The 20,637-nt window shown below is 43.2% G+C and overlaps 2 protein-coding genes across 10 annotated transcripts in view; one reads left to right on the top strand and one right to left on the bottom strand.

Moving 5' to 3' along the window:
• rapgef1b (Rap guanine nucleotide exchange factor (GEF) 1b) overlaps positions 1-16,771 on the top strand; it is a 45,759-nt gene extending 28,988 nt beyond the window's left edge. For 5 of the 9 annotated variants that reach the window (XM_086301161.1, XM_086301159.1, XM_086301162.1 and 2 more), the window contains 17 exons: positions 656-858; positions 2,859-3,020; positions 4,745-4,891; positions 5,416-5,508; positions 6,488-6,567; positions 6,792-6,897; positions 7,579-7,654; positions 7,998-8,086; positions 11,549-11,637; positions 11,733-11,918; positions 13,584-13,668; positions 13,782-13,876; positions 14,033-14,111; positions 14,198-14,299; positions 14,398-14,495; positions 14,575-14,703; positions 14,912-16,771. In XM_086301161.1, coding sequence (XP_086157287.1) covers positions 656-858; positions 2,859-3,020; positions 4,745-4,891; positions 5,416-5,508; positions 6,488-6,567; positions 6,792-6,897; positions 7,579-7,654; positions 7,998-8,086; positions 11,549-11,637; positions 11,733-11,918; positions 13,584-13,668; positions 13,782-13,876; positions 14,033-14,111; positions 14,198-14,299; positions 14,398-14,495; positions 14,575-14,703; positions 14,912-15,062 — 1,970 coding nt within the window. In that variant the 3' untranslated portion in view covers positions 15,063-16,771. The remainder of the gene's footprint in view (positions 1-655; positions 859-2,858; positions 3,021-4,744; positions 4,892-5,415; positions 5,509-6,487; positions 6,568-6,791; positions 6,898-7,578; positions 7,655-7,997; positions 8,087-11,548; positions 11,638-11,732; positions 11,919-13,583; positions 13,669-13,781; positions 13,877-14,032; positions 14,112-14,197; positions 14,300-14,397; positions 14,496-14,574; positions 14,704-14,911) is intronic. The other 4 variants (XM_086301163.1, XM_086301164.1, XM_086301165.1 and 1 more) reach the window with 4 other exon arrangements.
• On the bottom strand, positions 16,203-20,517 carry uck1 (uridine-cytidine kinase 1). The gene is made up of 7 exons (XM_086301167.1): positions 20,320-20,517; positions 19,757-19,916; positions 19,066-19,162; positions 18,832-18,974; positions 17,282-17,376; positions 17,127-17,175; positions 16,203-17,016 (listed from the first exon to the last, which is right to left on the bottom strand). The coding sequence occupies exons 1-7, from the start codon at positions 20,407-20,409 to the stop codon at positions 16,823-16,825; spliced, it is 828 nt and encodes a 275-aa protein (XP_086157293.1). The 5' UTR covers positions 20,410-20,517; the 3' UTR covers positions 16,203-16,822.
• Positions 20,518-20,637: the final 120 nt, after the last annotated feature.

The raw sequence follows: 20,637 nt of genomic DNA, 5'->3' as shown, positions 1-20,637 counted from the left end.
AGAGTCCTGGTTGATGTAAAGTGCAGTATATGCACACTACTGTTAACCCAGTGAGAATCACTATATAATAAGGTTTGTGTCATTCGAGGAGCTTTGTCAAACCCAGGAAAATAACTGATGATGTCATAGTGATGCATTCATGGGCCTTAGAACATTTTTAGCAAAATGTCTGAATCACCAGGGTGTTAACCACGCAGACGGAGTTTAATGAAAAATGTTATTGTGTGGTTGCCCAACACTTCGCTGTGACACGCTTACGTTTTTTTTTCCTTTTTAGATCTCCTGTATTTTATATCTCCCATCTTGCATGAGCAATACTGATTATTTACACTTGTTATAGACGTCAAGGTTAATTTCAAATTGTATTACTTTACAGTAATACAGAGAAAATCACAACAGTCAAATGACCCCCTATGAGAACGCTCTTGGCAACAGCTGGAAGGAAAAACTCTGTTTTAACAGGAAGGAACCTCAAGCAGAAAGAGGCCTATGGTGGGGCAGCCAGCTGCTGTGACTGGTTGGGGAGAGGAAGATGAGACAAAAGACGCACTTTGGAAGAGAGCCAGAGAATAATAATAACTATTTTTTCTTAAAGTTGGAACCTTACGCAAAATAAACAACACGTTTCCTAATCGAATGAATCTCTTTCCTCCAGTCCTTCAATACATGCAGTTTGTGGAAGACTACTCGGAGCCACAGCCCTCTGTCTTCTACCAGATGCCGCAGAGCGAAAGCATCTATGAACAGCGCAACAAGCGCTTCCAGGAGGTCTACGGCTTCAACGACTCCTTCAGCAGCACCGACTCAGTGCACGAGCCGGTGCAGCCCCCGGCTTTGCCACCAAAGCAAAGACAACTGGTAAGAGACATCTCTACTTCAAAGGGCCGCGACCTCGAGCTCCTTTAATATTTCGCCACATTTCATAAATTCTCAAGGCCTGAAGCAGATAAAATAGCCGGGTTTGCTCATTTGGGCCGAGTGAGCAAAGCTGTAATTTAAATTCCTGGAATCATTCAGTTCCGTTTAGAGCAAAACTTTGAAGCGGTGAAGTGTTCGTTGATGAAACTGCAATTTATGAAATGACACCTTAAATTACTAAAAAGCGTTGCGAGCCCGTGTGAAGAATACAAACAAGCCGTCTGCAGCGGCGGTGGTCCCTGCCGGCAGGAAGCAAAGAGTAGCTGCAAGTGCATTCCAGCGGTAATCCTCATCAATTTTCTCTCAAGCCTCCTCTTCTCTTGTTATCTCCCTCACCTATTCGACTCCCTCTCTTTCTTCTCTCTCCATTTCTGTAACCGCAGCAGACATCTGCACATACGTGGAGGTGTTTGGTTGTTAGTTGGAGATAAGACCGGCCTTTATCAGATCCAGACCACTTATCTTAATCTGGGTCGGCGTCTGGGTTAATTGAGACAACCGTCTGACAATGAGTCAGTGGGGAGAGAGTGGAGGAGACACACACCAGGATAAGTCACAGCAAAAGAAGGGCACACTGCTATCAAGCAATGCGTTCTCACACTAGCTCATTATATACTACCAAACCTGGAACATTATCGGTTACTTTCCATGTGATCTTAGTTATTTTCTCTGTGCTTCTCTAACCACTTTAAATTGAGGGGCTTTTTGTGCACCAGTCACACTTTAACAGCTTTTGGATTGTAGTTTAATGGCAGTTATGAGGTGGGGAACACGCAGTCCTAGTGAAGCAGATCAGCTGAGCTTTTGGCGCCTTCATTTTTATGTAGTGGTGAAAATGTTTTGATTTTTAAAACAAGGGTTTTTTGGGGGCCTTTAATGTGACTTTTTAAAATGTTTAACGATCACCACTAGAGAGCTTTATAAATATTTTGTGTTCACGGTAGATGATCCACATTTTGCCACATTTCCAGAAACACAATCGTCTTTTGTCCACAAATATGACTGCGCATTTGTGGACAGTAAGCAGATGACATGCTTCTCCGGGGTACAGAACAAATTCACAAAGAGAGAAACAGACTTTGTGGCTGAATGGCTGCCTACCCAGACCCACTACCTTCATCCGCTGTCCCCTTTCTGCCATCGACCCCTGTGTATTTTTGAGCCAGGCACCCAACTTTTATTTTTATCACTCTTTTGTCTGAGCATACAGTCGGGCCGCGCTCATCTCCGCCTTCCTGCCCCCTAGGCCTAATCTGGCCTCGTGTTTTGGACTTGATGAGCTCGTGGCCCAGTGGACTAAGCCTGTTTGCCTCCTCCATAAACCCATGTTCCAGGCTTACACGCCTTGGCAACTTTACAGGGCTTTGCAAAAAAAAAAAGTCAATTCAGCCGCTGTGTGGATAAGGAAATGGGTGGGGGGAAAAAAAAAAAAAACTAGAGCGGATCATATTGGCTCTGTTTAGAGCGTGTTGCAGCTGGCCTGGTTTCTGTAAAGCTCTTAAAGCTCAGGACATCAAAAGGTGTAGTGGGCTGTCAGAGTCAATATAAATGCGTGTAACCTGAACACGTCACATGTGCTGCAGTAATTAAGGTTTTCCAGGAAAACACAATAGAGAAGATTCAAAATCAGACACATTTTCCCTTCTCTTGTATTTCCATCTGCAGCCAATGAGCTGATGCTTCTCAGCTGTACTAGAAAAACCTCCTACGCTTTTACCACTTAACTTCACTGCTCCACTGCTGACCTTTGATTAAATCTGCTCTAATACAGTCTCGCTTCCTAGTGTAATCAACTGTCCCCTCTTCTCTTTTTCTCTTTTAACACCCACATCTGCACCTCTCCTCAACCCCGTCTTATTCTCACTCTTTCTTTCTTTCTTTCTTTCTTTCTTTCTTTCTTTCTTTCTTTCTTTCTTTCTTTGTCTTCGTTTCCCTCTCAGGCCTCCCACTCCTCTTCCCCTTCTTCTTCCTCCTCCTCCTCTCTCTCCTGCCACCTCCAGCCGTCTGTGGCGGCAATGGAGGAGGCGGGCTCTGGGCTGGGCCTCAGCATATCGGTTTCTAACTCCTACCTGATTGGCCAGGCGTCCATGACCACACCCACGGTAAGTCTCCCCCCCCTTCCCTTCCCTCCTTCACCCCGTGCATTTGAACTCTCCATTCTCCACTCTGGCTGGGTGCTGTGTCCAGGGGTAGCTTGACCCTGTGTGTGTGCTTCATATGTAAATACAGTCTTGTCCATCTACGCCTGCACCATTGACGTTCCTGACTACACCCTCAGGCGTTTGTGATTTGTTTGCTGTGCAGTTAGATTTGCTGCTCCACCCATCCATGCGTGCATTTGTTTTAACTGTGTGATTTTTGTTGTTGCTTTAAAAAATATATATATTGTTTATTATTGTGTGCTTTGCGTGGTAATGAGTCTGTGGAGTAATTTGTTATAGTTGAGTGCAGCTTCTTGCTAGCAAAGCTTGTGAGTTTGTGTGCAAAGCCTTCCTCTACCGGTTGTATTTGATCCTTTTCTTCTTTTCAGTGTGCCTCAGTTATTGAGTTGTAGGTACAAAGCAGCCCATTGGAACATCACATGAGAGTGTGTCAGGTCTTTTTTTGTTTCATTTCAACCATCAGCTTCTTCTTTAAGGGTTAGCTTGAGGCTAATCAGTGCTGTGTTCAAGTAAGCACTTTGTAGTAGATTTGGGATGTGTGTCACAGCCTTCCGGTCAGTATTTTTTGGAGAGTTGACCCATGGTGATCCCTCAGTGTGTGAGGCACGCTGAGACATGGTGTGGCTCTCCCTCAGGGTATCTCCAATGGAATGCAGCAGCAGATGGATCTGATGGAAAACACATTCCCTCCATTTCGACTGCTCTTCCTTCCACTCCTACTTCACCCTCCACCGTGAAGCCTCTCGACTACTAACCCTGTCCCTCTCACCTCCGTGCTGGGAGCGCCTTTTTCTCTCCTAAACACATGCACACTTCCACATCTCCCATTTGCCAGTTTCTGTGGAATGTTTGCATTCCTCAAATCGTCAGGGCATGATGGTTTTTGGGGGAATGTCAAGGGGGGGGGGGGGCGCCTTCCAGGAAAGCAGCTTTGCATATGTCGAGAGGGATGACGTGTTAAAGGAGCGGAGAGGAATTTCACAGATTTGGGAGGATTTTCGAGATTTGCGTTGCAAAGTAAAAGAAGAATGAGATTCTTCGGTTCCGGTTTCTGTTCGGCTGTGCATGAGCGTGCCATTTCATTTGTCTGCGTGTTTGCCAGTGATCTATGTGTTTGCACCACTCTGTGCTGGTATGCTGAGACAGGGCTGCTATGTGCAACATGTTAGAACAAGTTACTGCTCCCTCCCTGCTGCCAGGCATCTATTTAGTGGCCACATGAACCACCAAACATTTAGACATCGCTTGTTGAAACATAGATGCACACTGAGAGCTGATGCTGGCTTATCCGTGTCCTTGTTAAGCCAAGCCCTTTTTTTATAGCTTCCATGTTACCCCTCTGGAAATGTTTATGTTGTATTTAGTTTAGGTGTGTGTGTGTGTGTGTGTGTGTGTGTGTGTGTGTGTGTGTGTGTGTGTGTGTGTGTGTGTGCAATTCATGTTCAGGCACATCACTCCCATAGTCAAAGGCTAATGGAAGTTTTGGAGGTATGAGGTGAACACGCCCCCCTCCCTCGCTGTCTTTTTCCCTTTGTGCAGAATCTTTTTCTACCTGCTCTGCCTCCTTCTTTCTGATCTCTTAGACCTGTCTTTTTCTTCTTTTTTTTTCCTTTTCATTTTGTTTTGTCTTCTTTCTTGCTTTCATTCTTTTCCACCAATCACAGAGCTTGGACCAGGTTGCCTTGACCAATGCCACCATTCTGGATGGCAGCGGGGGCGGGCCCAACGGTTCCCTGGCTGGCTCAGTGGGTTCTATGGCTGTCTGTCTTCCTTCTGAGTCTTCTCTCACTGACTCTCTCCACACCTCAGCGGTGAGCGTACAAAAAAAGGACAGATGTTGGAAGCTCAAGCAGGAATACTTTTGAACCAGCTCTGTGAAACAGATTTAAAAGGGGGGAAAAATGTGATGCTGGATCCCTTCCCCTGGCAGATTGGTATTAGATCACAGCTGTTTGGCGTACAGTATTGTTGCTCATATAATAATAACGCAGTGACTCATTTTCTTAGTGGTATCTTGTTGTCATTATCACTGCTCACAAGCTGTCTGCTGTCTGATTATTGGTCCTTAAAAGAATCCCAGCGGAGCATGTTGCACTGCATGTTCTTCTTGCCAGTAAATATTATTACCTGTTTGTATCTAACGCACTCCAGCGCCACCTGGTGGTCACAAGTAAGCAGAACTAGAAGGCACATCACTCTGTAGAGCGCCAGACCTCGACTAGACTGCTATCTCTCCTCCTTAGCCACACATTCTCACTCGGCGTCTGCTCCACCCTTAGCAAACACTCTCTGCCGCCCTCACACCTCGGTTTGTGTCCCTCCTCTCTTCCCATAGAGCGAGAGCGCGAACGACGAGGGCGGGGAGGGGGAGTATGTCAACTTGTACTCATCCAGCCAGGCCAATGGGGAGCTGCCTCACTCCCTCGGAGTAAGTAGCTGACCGGCACGGGGTGGGGAGGTGAAAGGTCAATTCCATTTGCACATCCCCATCACTTCAGGGGTATGAATCAATTGGAGGGATTTCGAGCGACGGTCGGCAGATGTCAGCCTCACATCTGTTGCGCGCCGAGCAGCTTTTATTGATTCACCTCCTGGAGCGATGGCGAAGAGATGGAATGTGAACATGGCCAAACCTGACTGAGCATGACTTGAGGTTCACAGGGTTTTGCCTGCAAGGGACTCGTGTGCTCCGGCTGGTGTCTGTGGGGGGAAAAAAAAGATGTCCATGTTGTGTATGTTGTTATGAATGCCTGGCTGCTGATTGCCCTCCTCTCTCTCTCTCTCTCTCACTGGCTGCGCTTTAACTGTAACAAGCGTTTAACCATGTTCAAATCTAACACCTAACATGTCGCTGCTGAGGGATTCTCAATGGTTTCCAGTAACACTTCTCATAACAGTTGTTGTGCACCTGTGCATGTGCGACAAGTGTATGTGCGTGCGTGTACAGTGGTGTTTGTATTCCCTTGGGGCAGCTTGTGCATTTGGGATTTTAAGGCATGTTGGGGTGAGGTGAGAAAGAGAGAGAACAAAGGATTAGGATGATGTATGGAAGTGTGGTTGTGTTTGTGGTTCTACATTTGGTGCTTCTACCCTGTGGTGTTGTTCTGGTTTGGGTATCATCTGTCGGGTTTTTCCTTACTCACAACGAAGGAAAGCTTCATTATTTGACCCCCCCAGCTCATTACACCTTATCTGCATCAGCACTAATGGGGACAACATCCTTTGTAAACCTTGAGATAAACCATTCACCATTTCTGCTCTGCCAACATGTTGCATGAGGTCCTAGTGGTCCCTCTGATCTCATCAACAGCCACGCAGCCTCCTGTTGCTGCTTGGGGGTCATTCATCAGTGATGATGTTACAGATGCTCATTTAATTATTTATTTTTCTCCCCTTTCCACAAATAGGACACAATCGCGGCTGATGATGTCCTTCAAGACCCCACCCCTCAGATGCCATCCACCAATAACAAAGAGGATAAGGAAAGGTATTGCAGAAAGGATGTTCTTCACATTTGATGAGCTAGTTAGCACAACTGTGAAATATAATGTTTTGCAAAATGATCAGTTGTTTCCACTCTTGCACACAGTGTGAATTTTGAACATGTTTGATGATGGGTGTGTGTGTGTGTGTGTGTGTGTGTGTGTGTGTGTGTGTGTGTGTGTGTGTGTGTGTGTGTGTGTGCGCGCGCGTGTGTGTGTGGTTTTTCAGAAGGCAAAAGGCAACTGATTCAGCTGGGAGCGATGAAGAAGATGTGGACGAGCTCGCCCTCATAGACCACAAGGAGATCATGAGCAGGATAACACTAAAACAAGAAGTAAGGGGACAGCTGTTTGAGGCCTGTGTGCTGTTTTTAGAAATCCACCGACAACAGAAGTGTGCAGCAGCACCAGCGTACAAAGCACGCTTCATCCTGTTAGTCCAGCTCAGGGTAAAAGGTCGCCGTGAGTCATTCAGATGTGAAATCAGATCCCGAGAGCAGCCGTGGCTGCCCTCTGGAGTTCAATCTCCAAAACTGCAGATCTAAAAATTGACTGCTCTGCTGCTGCTCCATCCTCCTCCTTTGTCCTGTGTGGTGCAGTGTGAGGGTTAGATACAGAGATACAGATGTGTGAAAATGCTGTTCGCCACTCTGCAAGGTTAGGGCCAGTGTGACAGCAATGCTTTAAAAAAGGAGACGGGGAGCGATCAGAAATGTAAGGAGGAAAGGTGTAAAGCTTTGCTGAGATTTAGAGGTGTCGTGCAAGAAATATCGCAGCAGAGGCGATCTTTGTCACGCACAGATCTAGACTTTTTCTCCGTCATCAGTTAGGGAGCTGGTGCAGGACAGGAGGGGTCGGGGAGGGGGAAGGAAATGTGCGTGCTTCATTTTGGGCTAGACTGCATCACTCCATCCCAAGTCTAACCACTCTTTTCTTCTTCTCCTCCTCCTCCTTTCACTCTCACCCACCTCTCCGTATTTCTCTGCCGCACCTCGCCCGCTACTTAATATTCGCAGAATGACGACGGCCCCGACGTCCGCGCCGGATCAGGGGACATCCTATTAGTCCACGCTACAGAAACAGACCGCAAAGGTACAGTACAGCACACGCAAAGCATCGCAGTCGTTATGTTGTGCAGTGTGTCACTGTGCTTCTGGGTCACTGGCACAGATTTGTTTTGCCAGCTTTGACAGCTGTGCGTTTACATTAGAGTCAAAGACAGATTTATGTGTACTTGTTTAAATTCGACTGCTGTGTTATTATTTTTCCTCTGAACGGTGTTTTAAATAGCTTTCTGTCTCTTTGCGGTTCAGTTTTTTGCAGCGTGTCAGCCCTTCACGTTTGATGTGCTGTCAGCTTTAATTAAGTAACTGAAAACACTGGCTGCACATCGACTGAAACACGCTGCCTTTTTCCCTCTGTTCTTGCCCGACAGATCTCGTTTTGTACTGTGAAGCCTTTCTGACTACATATAGGACTTTTATAACCCCAGAGGACCTCATTAAGAAGCTACACTACAGATATCCTTTTCAAATAACTCTACATGTCACTCTGACCTTTTTTTTTGTTTGGTTGTTGTTGTTGACAGAGTGCTCTTTCTCTCACTTTAATCCTTATTTACCAAGGAGACCCTTGTTCATCCTGCTTGCTCGTTTTAGAGCTTTCACTTAAATTATATTCATACTTTTTTTCCTATATTTTATTTCTTTATTTTTTATTAATTGTTATTATTATTTTTAATGATTAAAAAAACTGAGACATTAGGGGCAGTGTGGGTTCTCTCAGGTTAACTAGTGATTCTAAATTGGCCCTAGGAGTGAATGTGAGTGAGAATGGTTGTCCGTCTCTTTGTGTTGCTCCTGCGACAAATTAGCGACCTGTCCAGCCCTGTGGTACCTCGGACAGGGTCCAGCCCACCTCCTCCAACCCTAAACTAGACAAGTGGAAGAGGATGGATGGATGGATTTTAGACATCACATGGATTGGACTTAATATTTAGCACTCCACTGAAGACTAAACACATTACTTCTGCAGTGTTTCATCATTAACTTTATATGGCCAAACTTATTATTTGGACAAATTAGGAGATGCTTTAATAAATCGTTCTTAATCATGTGTGTTGCAGACTTGTGTCACTGCAAACCTACTCGGGGAAATTTTGATAAGCTGCATTTTGTCCCAATGTCTTAATGACTAGACAGTTAATCAATTGATTGAGCATATCATCAGTGGAATATCTGATAATAAGTTAGTCACAGCTCTATTGTTTTTACTGCAGGAATTAATTAGCAACGCGGTAATGACAGTGATTACTGCCTAATGACGATCATTGTTTATACAAGACACTGAGGCTCACAGAAAGCTAAAGGGAACAGGCAAAAACAGTCTTGTGTCAAACACACATGCCTTTGAATTTTAGAGAAAATGTGTATTTGTTATGCCATTGTGATGTAGTCACATGATGCATGTCTATGTAGACATAAAGCGGTCCCATTACACTGTCTAATCAGTTACTTTTTTTGTTGTGTTTTCTGAGTTCAGACAGGACAAGTCAAAAAAATCATCGCTTACATCTGCAGAACTTAAGCAAAGCTCCAGGTTGAGTTCAAAAAGGTGTTTTTTTTCTAAGCATGGTGGATATGGGGAGGCTTGCTTTGCATTAGCTGGCCTGCCAGAACCTAAAACTCCAGTGGGAGATCATAAGTGTCACAATGGTGGTTATCAGCTTTGTGTGTTAACCCAGGCTTTCTGCTTCAGGCTCCTGTAAAAGGGATGTTTGACGTGTTGTTTGACTCTTTCTCCACAAAATGGATCATAAGACTGTCCTGAAGACTGGAGAGTAATGCTGCAGAAAATTGCACATTTCATGATTTGTTCAACACAAGCGCACAGAGGGGAAATATAAATATGTTAATATATTTATATTACTGCTCTGTGTGCTCTCTGTGCTGCTGTAACTGCTGCACATCAGAGCTCTTAAACTTAAAGGCATAAGCCTTAAAGGCAGATCAATGTGTTCAGCTCTGACTCCGTCTCATAGCCTTATTGACTAAATAGGAATTCTTGATGATACATGCCCAATAAAATCTATGTGGTCAGTTTTCTGATCTGTCTTCTAGAAGCTGCAATTCCAGCAGCATAAGGAAAAAAAATCAACTTTATTTAAATAGAACCTTTGAAAGATCGAAATTATAAAGTGCATCACAAGACAAACAGAGATAAAAGTGAAACGGTGATAGGTGTAAGATACTGGCAGCACAAGGAGATTAAAAGTGAGCAATAAAGAAAATTAAAAATAGAAAACAGGTAAATTAAAAGCAAATATAAAATAATTAAAACATCATTGCTGGGGAAAGATGATACACTTTGGTGTGCACTTTGTACTTTGGTGCAAACCCACAGCACAATATAAGTTAACACAATTATAAGTTAGTGTTTTAGAATTAGCTGAAGAGAAGCTAAAACAGGGGTGAAGTGTTCGCTTTTTGTGTGGTTTTAGTAAAGAAGTCTGGCCACTGCATTTTAGTCCAGCTGTGCTCTGTAAACGTTGTTTCCACAAACAATTGTATAACAAACTGCAATAATCTAACCTAAAGGAGATGAAAGCGTCTATACTTTTGGATAAAATTGATCTGACCTTGCTGGGACTCCTAAGCTGCATAAAACAAGACTTGACAAATTATTCAGGCTCAGGCGGTTGTCAGAAATGATGATGAGGTCTTTACAATATTGGCTCAACTTTAAAGACAAAGAGCAGTTGTCAATAAAACCGTTAAGAGCTCTGCAGGTATTTTGGCCATGTGTTGAGGCTAATGACTCTGCAAAAACGCCCTGCACCATAGTTCAGCATTCAGAGTGGGACACTGATTAATAAAAGCAGAGTGTGGGAGACTGTTCAGCAGATTAGGACCAAACATAACAAGAAATTAAAGATTTTCTGTATTGCAAATTCCAGGAAAAAATGCGATGCATGGTTTCCACTGCTGTAACTTCAAACCTCATGGTTGCATGTATACATATTCCTTGTGTAGACTTACAGGATGCTGTTTGAAATAACAGAGAAAATGTGGCACCCACAGTCAATTTTTAAGCCAAAAAGCCGAACACACAAGTTACCTTGGTGATCTAGACAGGTACCCATTATTCTCACCTCACAGTACAACTCTTAGAGCAGGAATCAAGGAAAACAAGAGAAGCTGAAGTGGAGGTGGGTATCAAAGTGGCTTACAGCTCTGCAGTTACAGAAGTCGAGCTAAAGCAAACAGCACTCTTCATATAAGATTTGCCAGCTGATTGAGTAGAAGGTTCTTTATCCAAATCTTGGCTCAGTGGCCTGTCTGAACTAAGGTGACTCTTGATTTCTTCAATGTACATAACATACCTTTGATGCCGTTTAATAAGCAAATTATTTTGAATTTATTTACTACATAAAGGGAAAAGAATGTGACTGTAAAGGGAAAACCACACCAAAGCTGGAAAACCATCTGCAAACATGACTTCAGTTCTATTTAGGAATCCTTACACAAAATAGTGGGAGCATTATCTATCTGTAAGTATCCCTACAGTACACTGCTGTTGCCATGACAGTTTTTTGTAAAGTGCTCTTCACTCCTGACTTTGTCCTTATACTTAAATATTAAAGAAAGATGTTGTGTATGTACTCCTGGTTGGGATAGGGCTAGATATGTGGGTGTGTGTGTTTACTCTGCACCGTGATGTTGCAGAGTAATGCAGAAGTGATATAACAAGCAGTGTAACTGATTGAAGTAAATGAGTGAAGAAATGCATTGTTTTTTAAAAGGGAAAGCATGTTATGTATTCATAGTTCACTTATTTTGGGTAAGAACCGTACTGGGACAAGTCCCTGATGAATTGATGATTCATTCATCTGCCACTTCTTGGAAGTATCATGAAGTATCAAGCTTTTTCTTTTTTTAATTCCACATTAAACACTGTTGTCACTGTCCTTAACCACAAAGCACATATACCACGTTCTGCCATAGTCCAGACACCTTCAAGAAACGAGTCAGCAAGAACACGTTCTTTGTGCTGGTTCGTGTGGTAGATGAGCTGTGGTGAGTAGTTATTGTTCCCCGTTGTCCTTCTTTTGTTACCTTTTAACTGCTTTATTGAGCTGACAGATTTCTTTCGTCCCTTCTGTGTCTTCCAGCTTGGTAGAGCTGACCGAGGACATTTTGAAACAGCTCATGGACCTGGTGTTCACACTAGTGTGTAATGGCGAACTCAGTCTCGCCCGTGTGCTCCGCAAGAATATCCTGGATAAGGTGGAGCAAAAGAAGCTGCTGCGTTACACTAACTCACTCAAGCCCCTCGCGGCACGAGGGGTCTCTGCAAGGTACTGTGGGAGTTTCAAGTCAAGTCTTTTTGAGGCGTGCATGGGGATGGGGATGACGGAAAAATGCAGTGCTTCTCTTATAGCTCTGTACCTTTAAGGATAACAAGCAGGGCTGGATTCAGTGCCTGGCAGACTTGCAATCAGAAACCACAAGACTGCAGTCATAGAATCTTAAACCAATTTAATGATTCCCAGATGATATCATGGCTGCAGTTAAACATTTGGGGAGTAAAGCGTTGTGTACTGAGATGTATCTTAATATCAGATTCCATTTTAACTTCATTAAGCAGCTATTTTATCGACACAGGGTGCTGTATTAAAATAATTTCTCTGTACTAATTAATAATCAGTCGACCAGTTTGAGGTAATATAAGAAATAGCTTAGTAATTGTGATGAAAGTGAAGATGATCAGACAGTCCAGGTAAATGAATTCTAATGAGCAGTGGAAGGTTGAAGCACTGACAGTTTGGCACAGGATAGGTGGACAGTGACAGCGCTAACAGGAGTGAAGCCAGGCGGGGACGATCAAGGACACAAATAAAAATCGGAAAGCGGTGCACAGTTTTTCTGTGGTTTCTGGATTAAACAACGTGTCCCTCAAGTGGTGTGAAAGATTGTGCAATGGCTTGTTTTCTCTCATTTGGTAGCTGTATCAAAAGGGTTACCCAATCAGCAGCTATGTGTGCACTATGTATCAATCCGCTATATTAAAAAGGCCGAGTTAGTGGCTCAGCTGTGTGCCACAACAGTGCACCACAGTTTCCATTTAAATTGTTTTGTAAAGTGTTTTGGAATGAATTGAATCATAGCCTGTATATAAATGATGGACATAGCCGCAGTGAGGTCACCCATTGATTCTGGACTCTGCAGTAACACTGAGGCAAAGTTGAACCCAGGAACCCTGCAACAGTCTTCAGTTCAGTTTTATTTTATTCATACAGCACCTGAAGGCGCTTTATATTGTAAGGTACAGACCCTACAATAATACGGGGAAAGTCACAACAATCAGGTGACCCCCTATGAGCAAGTACTTGGTGACAATAGGAAGGAAAAACTCCCTTTAAACAGGAAGAAACCTCCAGCAGAAACAGACTCAGGTTCAGGGAGGGCTGCCATTACGCCACTCATCCACACGACGTATAGCAGCACCCACTACATCCATCTTTTATGCTAGAACTACAGTTTTGGCGGTTCTGCTTTGTGTGTGTTGTATATTTGCCACCCTGTCACCTGTCAATCATTGGTATCCTGCGATCTAATTGGCAGCCATTTCAACTATCCCCCTTGAAGTTGAGGAAAGTTTCATTTGGTACCCACCCACTACACATGACACGTAGTGTTTTTTTGCCTGTGGACATGTGAATGTCATTGACTTTCTTTTGTCTCTGCTAGTCACTTCCTGTGGGGATGTGCCTTGACATATAGCAATTGCCATAAATGCAGTTTCTTCCAGTTAAAAGGGAGTTTTTCCTTCCCGCTGTCACCAAGAGTTTGGTCAAAGTGGTTGTCTGATTGTTGGGTCTTTACCTTACAGCATAAAGCACCTCGAGATGACTGTTGTTGTGTTTGTAAGGCTTTTTTGCTCTTCGGGACAGATGGGAAAGTAGGAGGTTGTGTCGCTTCAGTTTCAGACTCCATCTAATGATTTGTGTGTTTTTCATCAGGCCTGGAACTCTTCACGACTTTCGCAGTCACGAGATCGCCGATCAGCTCACACTTCTCGACGCTGAACTTTTTTATAAAATTGAGGTACGGTGCCTTCGTTGCTGCGTTAAATCTTTCACCGATCTGCCGATCATTTGTGCTTTGACACATAATCAATCCCAACTTTGTGCTCTGCTCTCCTCTGTGTTTTCCTTCAGATTCCCGAAGTTCTACTTTGGGCCAAGGAGCAGAATGAGGAGAAGAGTCCGAACCTGACTCAGTTCACAGAGCACTTTAACAACATGAGCTATTGGTATGACAAAAAAAACTAAACACAAACCTCATCAGACACTGTAACGCTTAACTCAACATCTCCTCCCCTATAATTAAATTCTGTGGCTTTCCTCTCATACCATCTCGCCTCAATGAACGCCGACACCCCACCGTGTGTCTCTCTGTCTCCTTGCAGGGTTCGCTCTTTGATAATTCAGCAAGAGAAAGCTCAAGACAGAGAAAAGCTGCTTCTCAAGTTCATTAAGATAATGAAGGTTGGTTTAAGTCTTACAAACCTTACAAATCATCAGGAGTTTCCCTGTTTAACAGCATTTAACAGTCATATTTATTTTTATTACAGCACTTAAGAAAGTTGAATAACTTCAACTCCTACTTGGCAATACTGTCTGCTTTGGACTCGGCCCCCATCAGGAGGTTGGAGTGGCAGAAGCAGACCTCAGAGGTGAGACGATTGCGAATTTAGGAAGAGAAATTAAAAATCTCCTCGGGTATCACAGCTGTTATTTAATTTAATAAACATCCCCACATCTTCTCCCTCAGGGATTGGAGGAGTATTGCACGCTGATCGACAGCTCCTCCTCCTTCAGGGCATACAGAGCTGCACTGGCTGAAGTGGAGCCCCCGTGCATCCCGTACTTGTGAGTAAATGCGCATGACTCATCGAGATGGCCGTCTACCCACGACTGGTTCATTTATTCCTTCCACTCTTCTCCACAGGGGTCTCATCCTCCAGGACCTGACCTTCGTCCACCTGGGGAACCCTGACCTGATCGACGGGAAGGTCAATTTCTCCAAACGCTGGCAGCAGTTCAACATTCTGGACAGTATGCGGCGCTTCCAACAAGTGTAGGTCCATCGGAATAAGTAGGATTTAATAAGAAGCCACTGAACACATCAATCGCAGCAATAAATGTCATCATCGTTTGCCACTGGAAGGAACGCTAATGTGTTCCTGCTTTGTTCTCCATTAAATTTTAATGTCATAAAACATGGCTGTCATCTTCACACAGACTGCTTTGCTTTCTCAGTAATGAATTACCTCTCCTCATCTCAGGCATTATGAGCTGAAGCGCAACGAAGACATCGTCTCGTTCTTCAACGACTTCAGCGATCACCTGGCCGAGGAGGCCCTCTGGGAGCTGTCGCTGAAGATAAAACCCAGAAACATCTCGAGACGCAAGACGGACCGCGAGGAGAAGACCTAGGGCCCGCGGAGGGGAGGAGGGCCTCCAACACTGACCTCCAACTGTGCTTCATGACACTAACTCCACTTTACTACAGACTGAAAGAGAGACGAATGGAAGCTACCCGCAGAGGCTGATGGGAGACTCATTGTGGGTGGGGGGAGGGGGTTGAGAACAAACTACAGACAACTGAAGCGTCATCGAGGTTTACAAAGAGCTCTACTGCTCGGGGAGATTATAATTGGGATTATTGGAGACATTCTGTGGCTGCGGCGAGACAACAGGTAGACCGGTGCCAAGGAGGGGAAGAATCACAGGGAGACACTACGGAAATGACCAGTCTGCTCCCTGGGCTTTCTGTTTTAGAGTGGAGCTGCTGCGCGAGTGTGTGAGTGTGTGAGCTGAATGGTCCATTACTCTCAAGCCGCTCCTTCCTCTTCCTCATGTATGTGCCATCTATTGGTTTTCTTCAGCCCTCTCCCTACTCGAGTTCCCCTCAAACGGCAGCCTGACACAAACTGTGACATCTACGGGCGGGCCGCAGACCCCCGAGGGCTCGCTGTGGGCACGAGGCTGGGAGGTGGGAGATTTGGACTTAGAGGAGAGGATGGCCATGATAGACTGGAAACCTGTTTTGCAACATTTTTGTGTAAGAATCATGTATGGTTATGAAATGTATTATATACAGTGCTCCTTTTGTTCTTAAAAAGGATGTTTATGCTTATGAGAAGAGCTCCGCTTCTCCCAAGTGCCATACACGTGCACTTGAAAGAAAAAAAAAAAGATAAGCAAAGCAAAAACACAAGAAGATAAATAACTAAAGATGCTGTGATCTGTGTACATCATTCTGAATCATCGAGTGCCGTGTTCAAGTGTAGAGAAACCATCAGGCAATCACAGTCACGTCCCGGTCATGTTAGTGTGTGAAAGACTGTGTGTGACTGAAGTCCTCTGTGACTTGTGTGTGTGTGTCATTCCAAAAATGTGCTGTAGTAAAATCATTTTTTTTTATTCCTTTTTGGGGATAAAACCAACACTTCACACTGTGCTCTCAAACTCCAATAAAGCAAACGGCTCTTTCTATACACACTGTGTTGGTCACAAGATCCACCACCCCCATTCCACCCCACCCTCCTTTTCTCAAATCGACTGACACTTGAATAAAGTTTAACAGTTTCCGTTTATTGTCGTACACAAATAACGAGTGGAAGTAAACAAATTAAGGCATAGATCCATTATTAAATAATTAAGGATGTGCTCGATATGAAACTAGGTGCAACACATCTGGCTCTGACTTGATTTAAAAGAGAAACGTACAAGACATCTGCATTATCATTTCAATATATTAATCTGAAAGCAATAAAGAAGCATGACTCAGTTTAACAGTAGGGTCACTCCAAGTGCAAAAGCATGACTATAGGTCAGCATCTACTGTACAGAAACACTTCCTACCCTCAATTATAAGACCTCCAGTCTCAGACACAGGTCACATGACTGGACTTAACACTGAAAGAAAAAAAACAAAAACAAATTAAAGCATCATGGAAGACTGCTTGTTTAAAAACAAAAAACATATTCAAGAGTCTGTTAATGCACCAATAACTGCAGTTAAATGGGAAAGACGTTGCAGCACTAAATCCCTGCAACATGTGATTATGGGTAATATTTTAAAATAATGCAGAGCGTGTCCAACACACTTCACATTTAGAAAAAAAAAAATTTAAATACAATCTGTAGCAACGATTAAAGCTCAAAGCCAATCGATTCAAATCTATACAGTCTCAGTGAGGCCGACTGCTGGGCTCCAGGAGGACCCTCTTTCCTGGGGCGTTAGCGGATCCGTTCTGTAGGTCACCTTGCTCAGACAGGACCCGTTTAAGAGCACGTGCTTGGCCGTTCACGGATCCACGCTGCCATTTGCAGATTTCGCCGTTTAAAATATCTTGGATGTGCTGCACAATGAGGTTAATGGCCACTGATGGAAATCAGAAAAAAACGAGTTGGGGGTTTTTCTGGTTTTTTTGACTCTACAGAGAGCAAGAAAATGCTGAAATGTATTTATTTTCTTAAGGAAAAAGCACTCACCCATATTGTCGACTCCTCTTGGAATGATGACATCTGCATACTTCTTAGTCTGGGAAGAACAAAATGTCTTTAGAAACAAATGTAATGTGTGTCTGCTTAACAGAATAAGATGCTGAACAAATAAGCGCATAATCGGGGCTGACCACCACACTTACAGGCAAACAAAACTCTTCAAAAGCTGGCTTCACAAATGTTGTATACTGACTGAGAATCTGCTCGAGATCTCTCCCTCTGCTCATGTCTCGCAGAACTACAGGAGGAGAAAAAAAAAATAATATCAACTGTAAAAATGTGACGCAGCATATAAAGATTAGACCAAAAACTGAATCCCAAAGACAAGTGATGATGCCATCAAGAACAACTGGACTTTCCCATATTTGTGTTCTCTTCATTTCACTGTCTGTAATATCTATTAATATTACTATGGTACAAAATTTGTGAGTCATCCTCAGTTTCTTTATATTTTGCTAGAAAAAAAATAGGAAATGGGTACAGTAATTGATTCAAACTTGCATGGAAATACCCGTATATAAAGAAAAATTGAGTTCTAGTGATTTGGAATATTAGTTCTGATGAACACAGGTCTCGCTCTTGTCATTTCTGTAAGTAGCCTGCAGGAATAGTGCTCCAGGCTTCTTTGGGTGTTGGCTGCCTTTTGTTCTGCTCTCTGTCAGGAGGATCCCACAATGCTTCAGTAATGTCCAGATCAGGACACTGGGGAGGCCAATCCATGACCTATAATGTTCCATTGTATGATTGTTTTTTAATCCATCTGTGTTTTTGCTGCATTAATAGTTTGTTTGAGATCATCGTCATGATAAAAACTCAAGCTGCTTTATATCACACATTTTCCAGATGGTTCTGTATGTTCGATCAACTTCTGACTGCAACTTTCTGTGTTCATAATTCCTAATTTTGACAAGATCCCCAAAGCCACTGGTCGAAATGCAGCCTTAAACCATGACAGAGCCTCCGCTGTGATGGGCAGATGACTAAACGCTCTCCTGACCTCCTCTGTATATAGACAGCCATCTAAACCTAAAATTTAGAAATTCAGATTCATCACGCCTTAAGACCTGTTGCCACTGATTTACAGTGTAGTTTTTCTGTTATTTGGTATACCTCAGCCTTTTTCTTCCCGTTTCCCCTCCTTAACAACGGCTTCTTGACAGCCACCCTTCCACTGAGACCATTTCTGATGAAGCTTCAGTGACAGATCTATTGAAGGGCCAGATCCTGTGTCAGGCTTTTGTTGGATCTTTTCACCCCATTTCTTTAGGACATGACTTTCAAATACTGTTCACTGCACCACAGCAAGATATGCCAGCTTTTCAGCTAATTGATTCTGATGTAAGGGTTGAATGCTCAGCCAAATACACATTTGGGCCTGACCTGGCCAGTCAGCCAACAAAATGAGCCCCCTTAGTTCTGCTGGCAAGTTTTCTATTTTTGGCCTCTGATGATAAAGCTTTTTATGGATTAGATCATCGTATTGTTACCAAACCACAATAATCCCAACAAATAGCACAGTTTGACATCTTAAACTTAGAAATTAATAGAAAATCAACAAAGACTGGTAAATGAAAGTTATTTTGTTCATGTTATTTTGAAAGTTTTGAAATCTTAAGAAACATAAAAAAAAAATTTTTTTTAATAACATAAATTTTTGGTTTGGTTTTCACATGTGTAAGGGAGTCACCGATACCTCTGCGAGACAGTCTGACGTCTGAATCTGTGTCCACAAACAGCTTCATGTGAAACATGTCGCGCACTTTCTGTGGGTAGAAAACGAGGATCCCCTCAAAGAGGACTACATCCGCTGGGTAAACTGTGATCCTCTCTTCCTGCCTATAAACACAATAAATGAGGTGAGGACAGAGGACTTTATTTTTTTATAAAGAATATCAGGGCTTAGAACCACAAAGAGCTTCCTTCCTACCTGGAATGGGTGACAAAGTCATATGTTGGCACTTCGACTACCCTCCCCTCCACGATATCCTTCAACGTTTGGTACATTAACTCATTATCAAATGCCTCTGAAAGACATTAAACCGAAACACTGAAGGACTAGCCTTATGTGTCTAATTCACTGTATAAAACAGCAAAAACATGATTAAATCAATAAATATGTGAAGTACATAATACGAGGCATGTAAGGAGCATAATTTCACAGAGCCCATGTTCAGCATTACCCACTAAACCCACACGTGTTAACACAAGTGTACTTAACTAAAGCACTGCTTCCAGCCCATATATTGTCACCTGCTCAGAAATAGCAATCCCAAACTCTAAATAAAATCTAAGCATTGCAATTCATCATGTCAGACTTTGAATTTTCTGTTTCTGTGGTTTTTTGCTCCTGATTGTTTTTTACTTTTTTTTTTCCTCCACAGGACTTTTATATTTACTACAGATGTTAGATCATCCAGTAACAATATCTGGATGTCTTTTATAATTAACAACACCCTTAAAACAGCATAACAAAATATATATGCATGCTATTTTACAATACAGGTAGGTTTTTAACTCTCCTATACCTCTATTAGAGTGATCTTACAAATACACCGACTGGGTCTGTCGTGATCAGATTTGGCAGAGGGGAAAAAATCCTACTTGTAGCATGAGCCTACCTGGGTGATCGAAGTTGTACTGGCCTTTGATCGCTTTGGCTTTTTGATCTGGAGTCAGGACCCTGTAGAAGCAGTCCTGGCTTATAATTGCCACCTTCCTCTGGCGGTGGTCCACCTTGTTCTGACCCAGGAGCTCCATGATCTTTGCACAGACGGTCGACTGTAAATAAATAAATAAAAATCGACTTTTGTTGTCGGTAATGCCTTTGATTGTATTAAAGCACAATATTAAATTCTGTTTTAGTTGATGTCCAGAGCAACAGTCTGAAGTGAAACGTTGTATCAGTGACCTCGGTATTTATTAGCTCACTCCAGGTCTATAAAGAACTGACAGTTTCATTACAGCGGCTAGTTAGCTGGACAAGTCTTGGGCCACCAGGTCACAAATATAGTATAAAATGAACACAGCAGACATGTAATTATGACCAACATACGTATTTCCCGGGTAAGTGAGTGTGACATTTGTTTTTGTCAGGTTGATAAACGCTAATATTGGCGCCAATAGCATGTACGCAAAGCTAGCCGGGATGCTAAATCACATACAAGCCCTAAACATGACGGACCTTGCCGCTGGCCGTTCCTCCGCTGACACCGATCAGGAAAGGCCGATGGCGGGGCCTGTCCGCCTCGTCCTGGGCTCCTGCAGTGTCCATTGCAGTCAATTCTATAGACTGCAAAATATAGCTAGCTTAGCTGAGAACTACTTGTCATATATGTTTACACGTTTACTGTACGCGACAATGCGAGATGTCGCGAGATTAGTCGTTCCCAACGGAACGCCCACAGGGTCATTTGGAGCGCAATAATGTTTTGTTTTTTTTAAATAAATAACAACAACAAAAATAATAATAACTTCGATGTTTTCCTATACACACATTACA

The sequence above is a fragment of the Aulonocara sp. 'chitande type north' Nkhata Bay genome, linkage group LG7 (genome assembly GCF_057382095.1).
Source record: "Aulonocara sp. 'chitande type north' Nkhata Bay isolate Kocher_YH1m ecotype deep benthic linkage group LG7, A_spYH_male_GT1.1, whole genome shotgun sequence".
In the NCBI taxonomy this organism is placed as follows: Eukaryota; Metazoa; Chordata; class Actinopteri; order Cichliformes; family Cichlidae; genus Aulonocara; species Aulonocara sp. 'chitande type north' Nkhata Bay.
The sequence above is the reverse complement of the archived record's forward strand: the minus strand, read 5'-3'. Positions and strand labels throughout refer to the sequence as shown.

Bases quoted from the DNA above. Each gene is read 5' to 3' on its own strand.
- uck1 (XM_086301167.1), bottom strand. From the start codon at position 20,409: ATGGACACTGCAGGAGCCCAGGACGAGGCGGACAGGCCCCGCCATCGG. The intron at 18,975-19,065 runs GTAGGAAGGAAG...TTGTGTTTATAG, and splicing joins GACTTTGTCACCCATTCCAG to GCAGGAAGAGAGGATCACAG. The intron at 17,377-18,831 runs GTATCGGTGACT...CTCCTCCTGTAG, and splicing joins CGTCAGACTGTCTCGCAGAG to TTCTGCGAGACATGAGCAGA.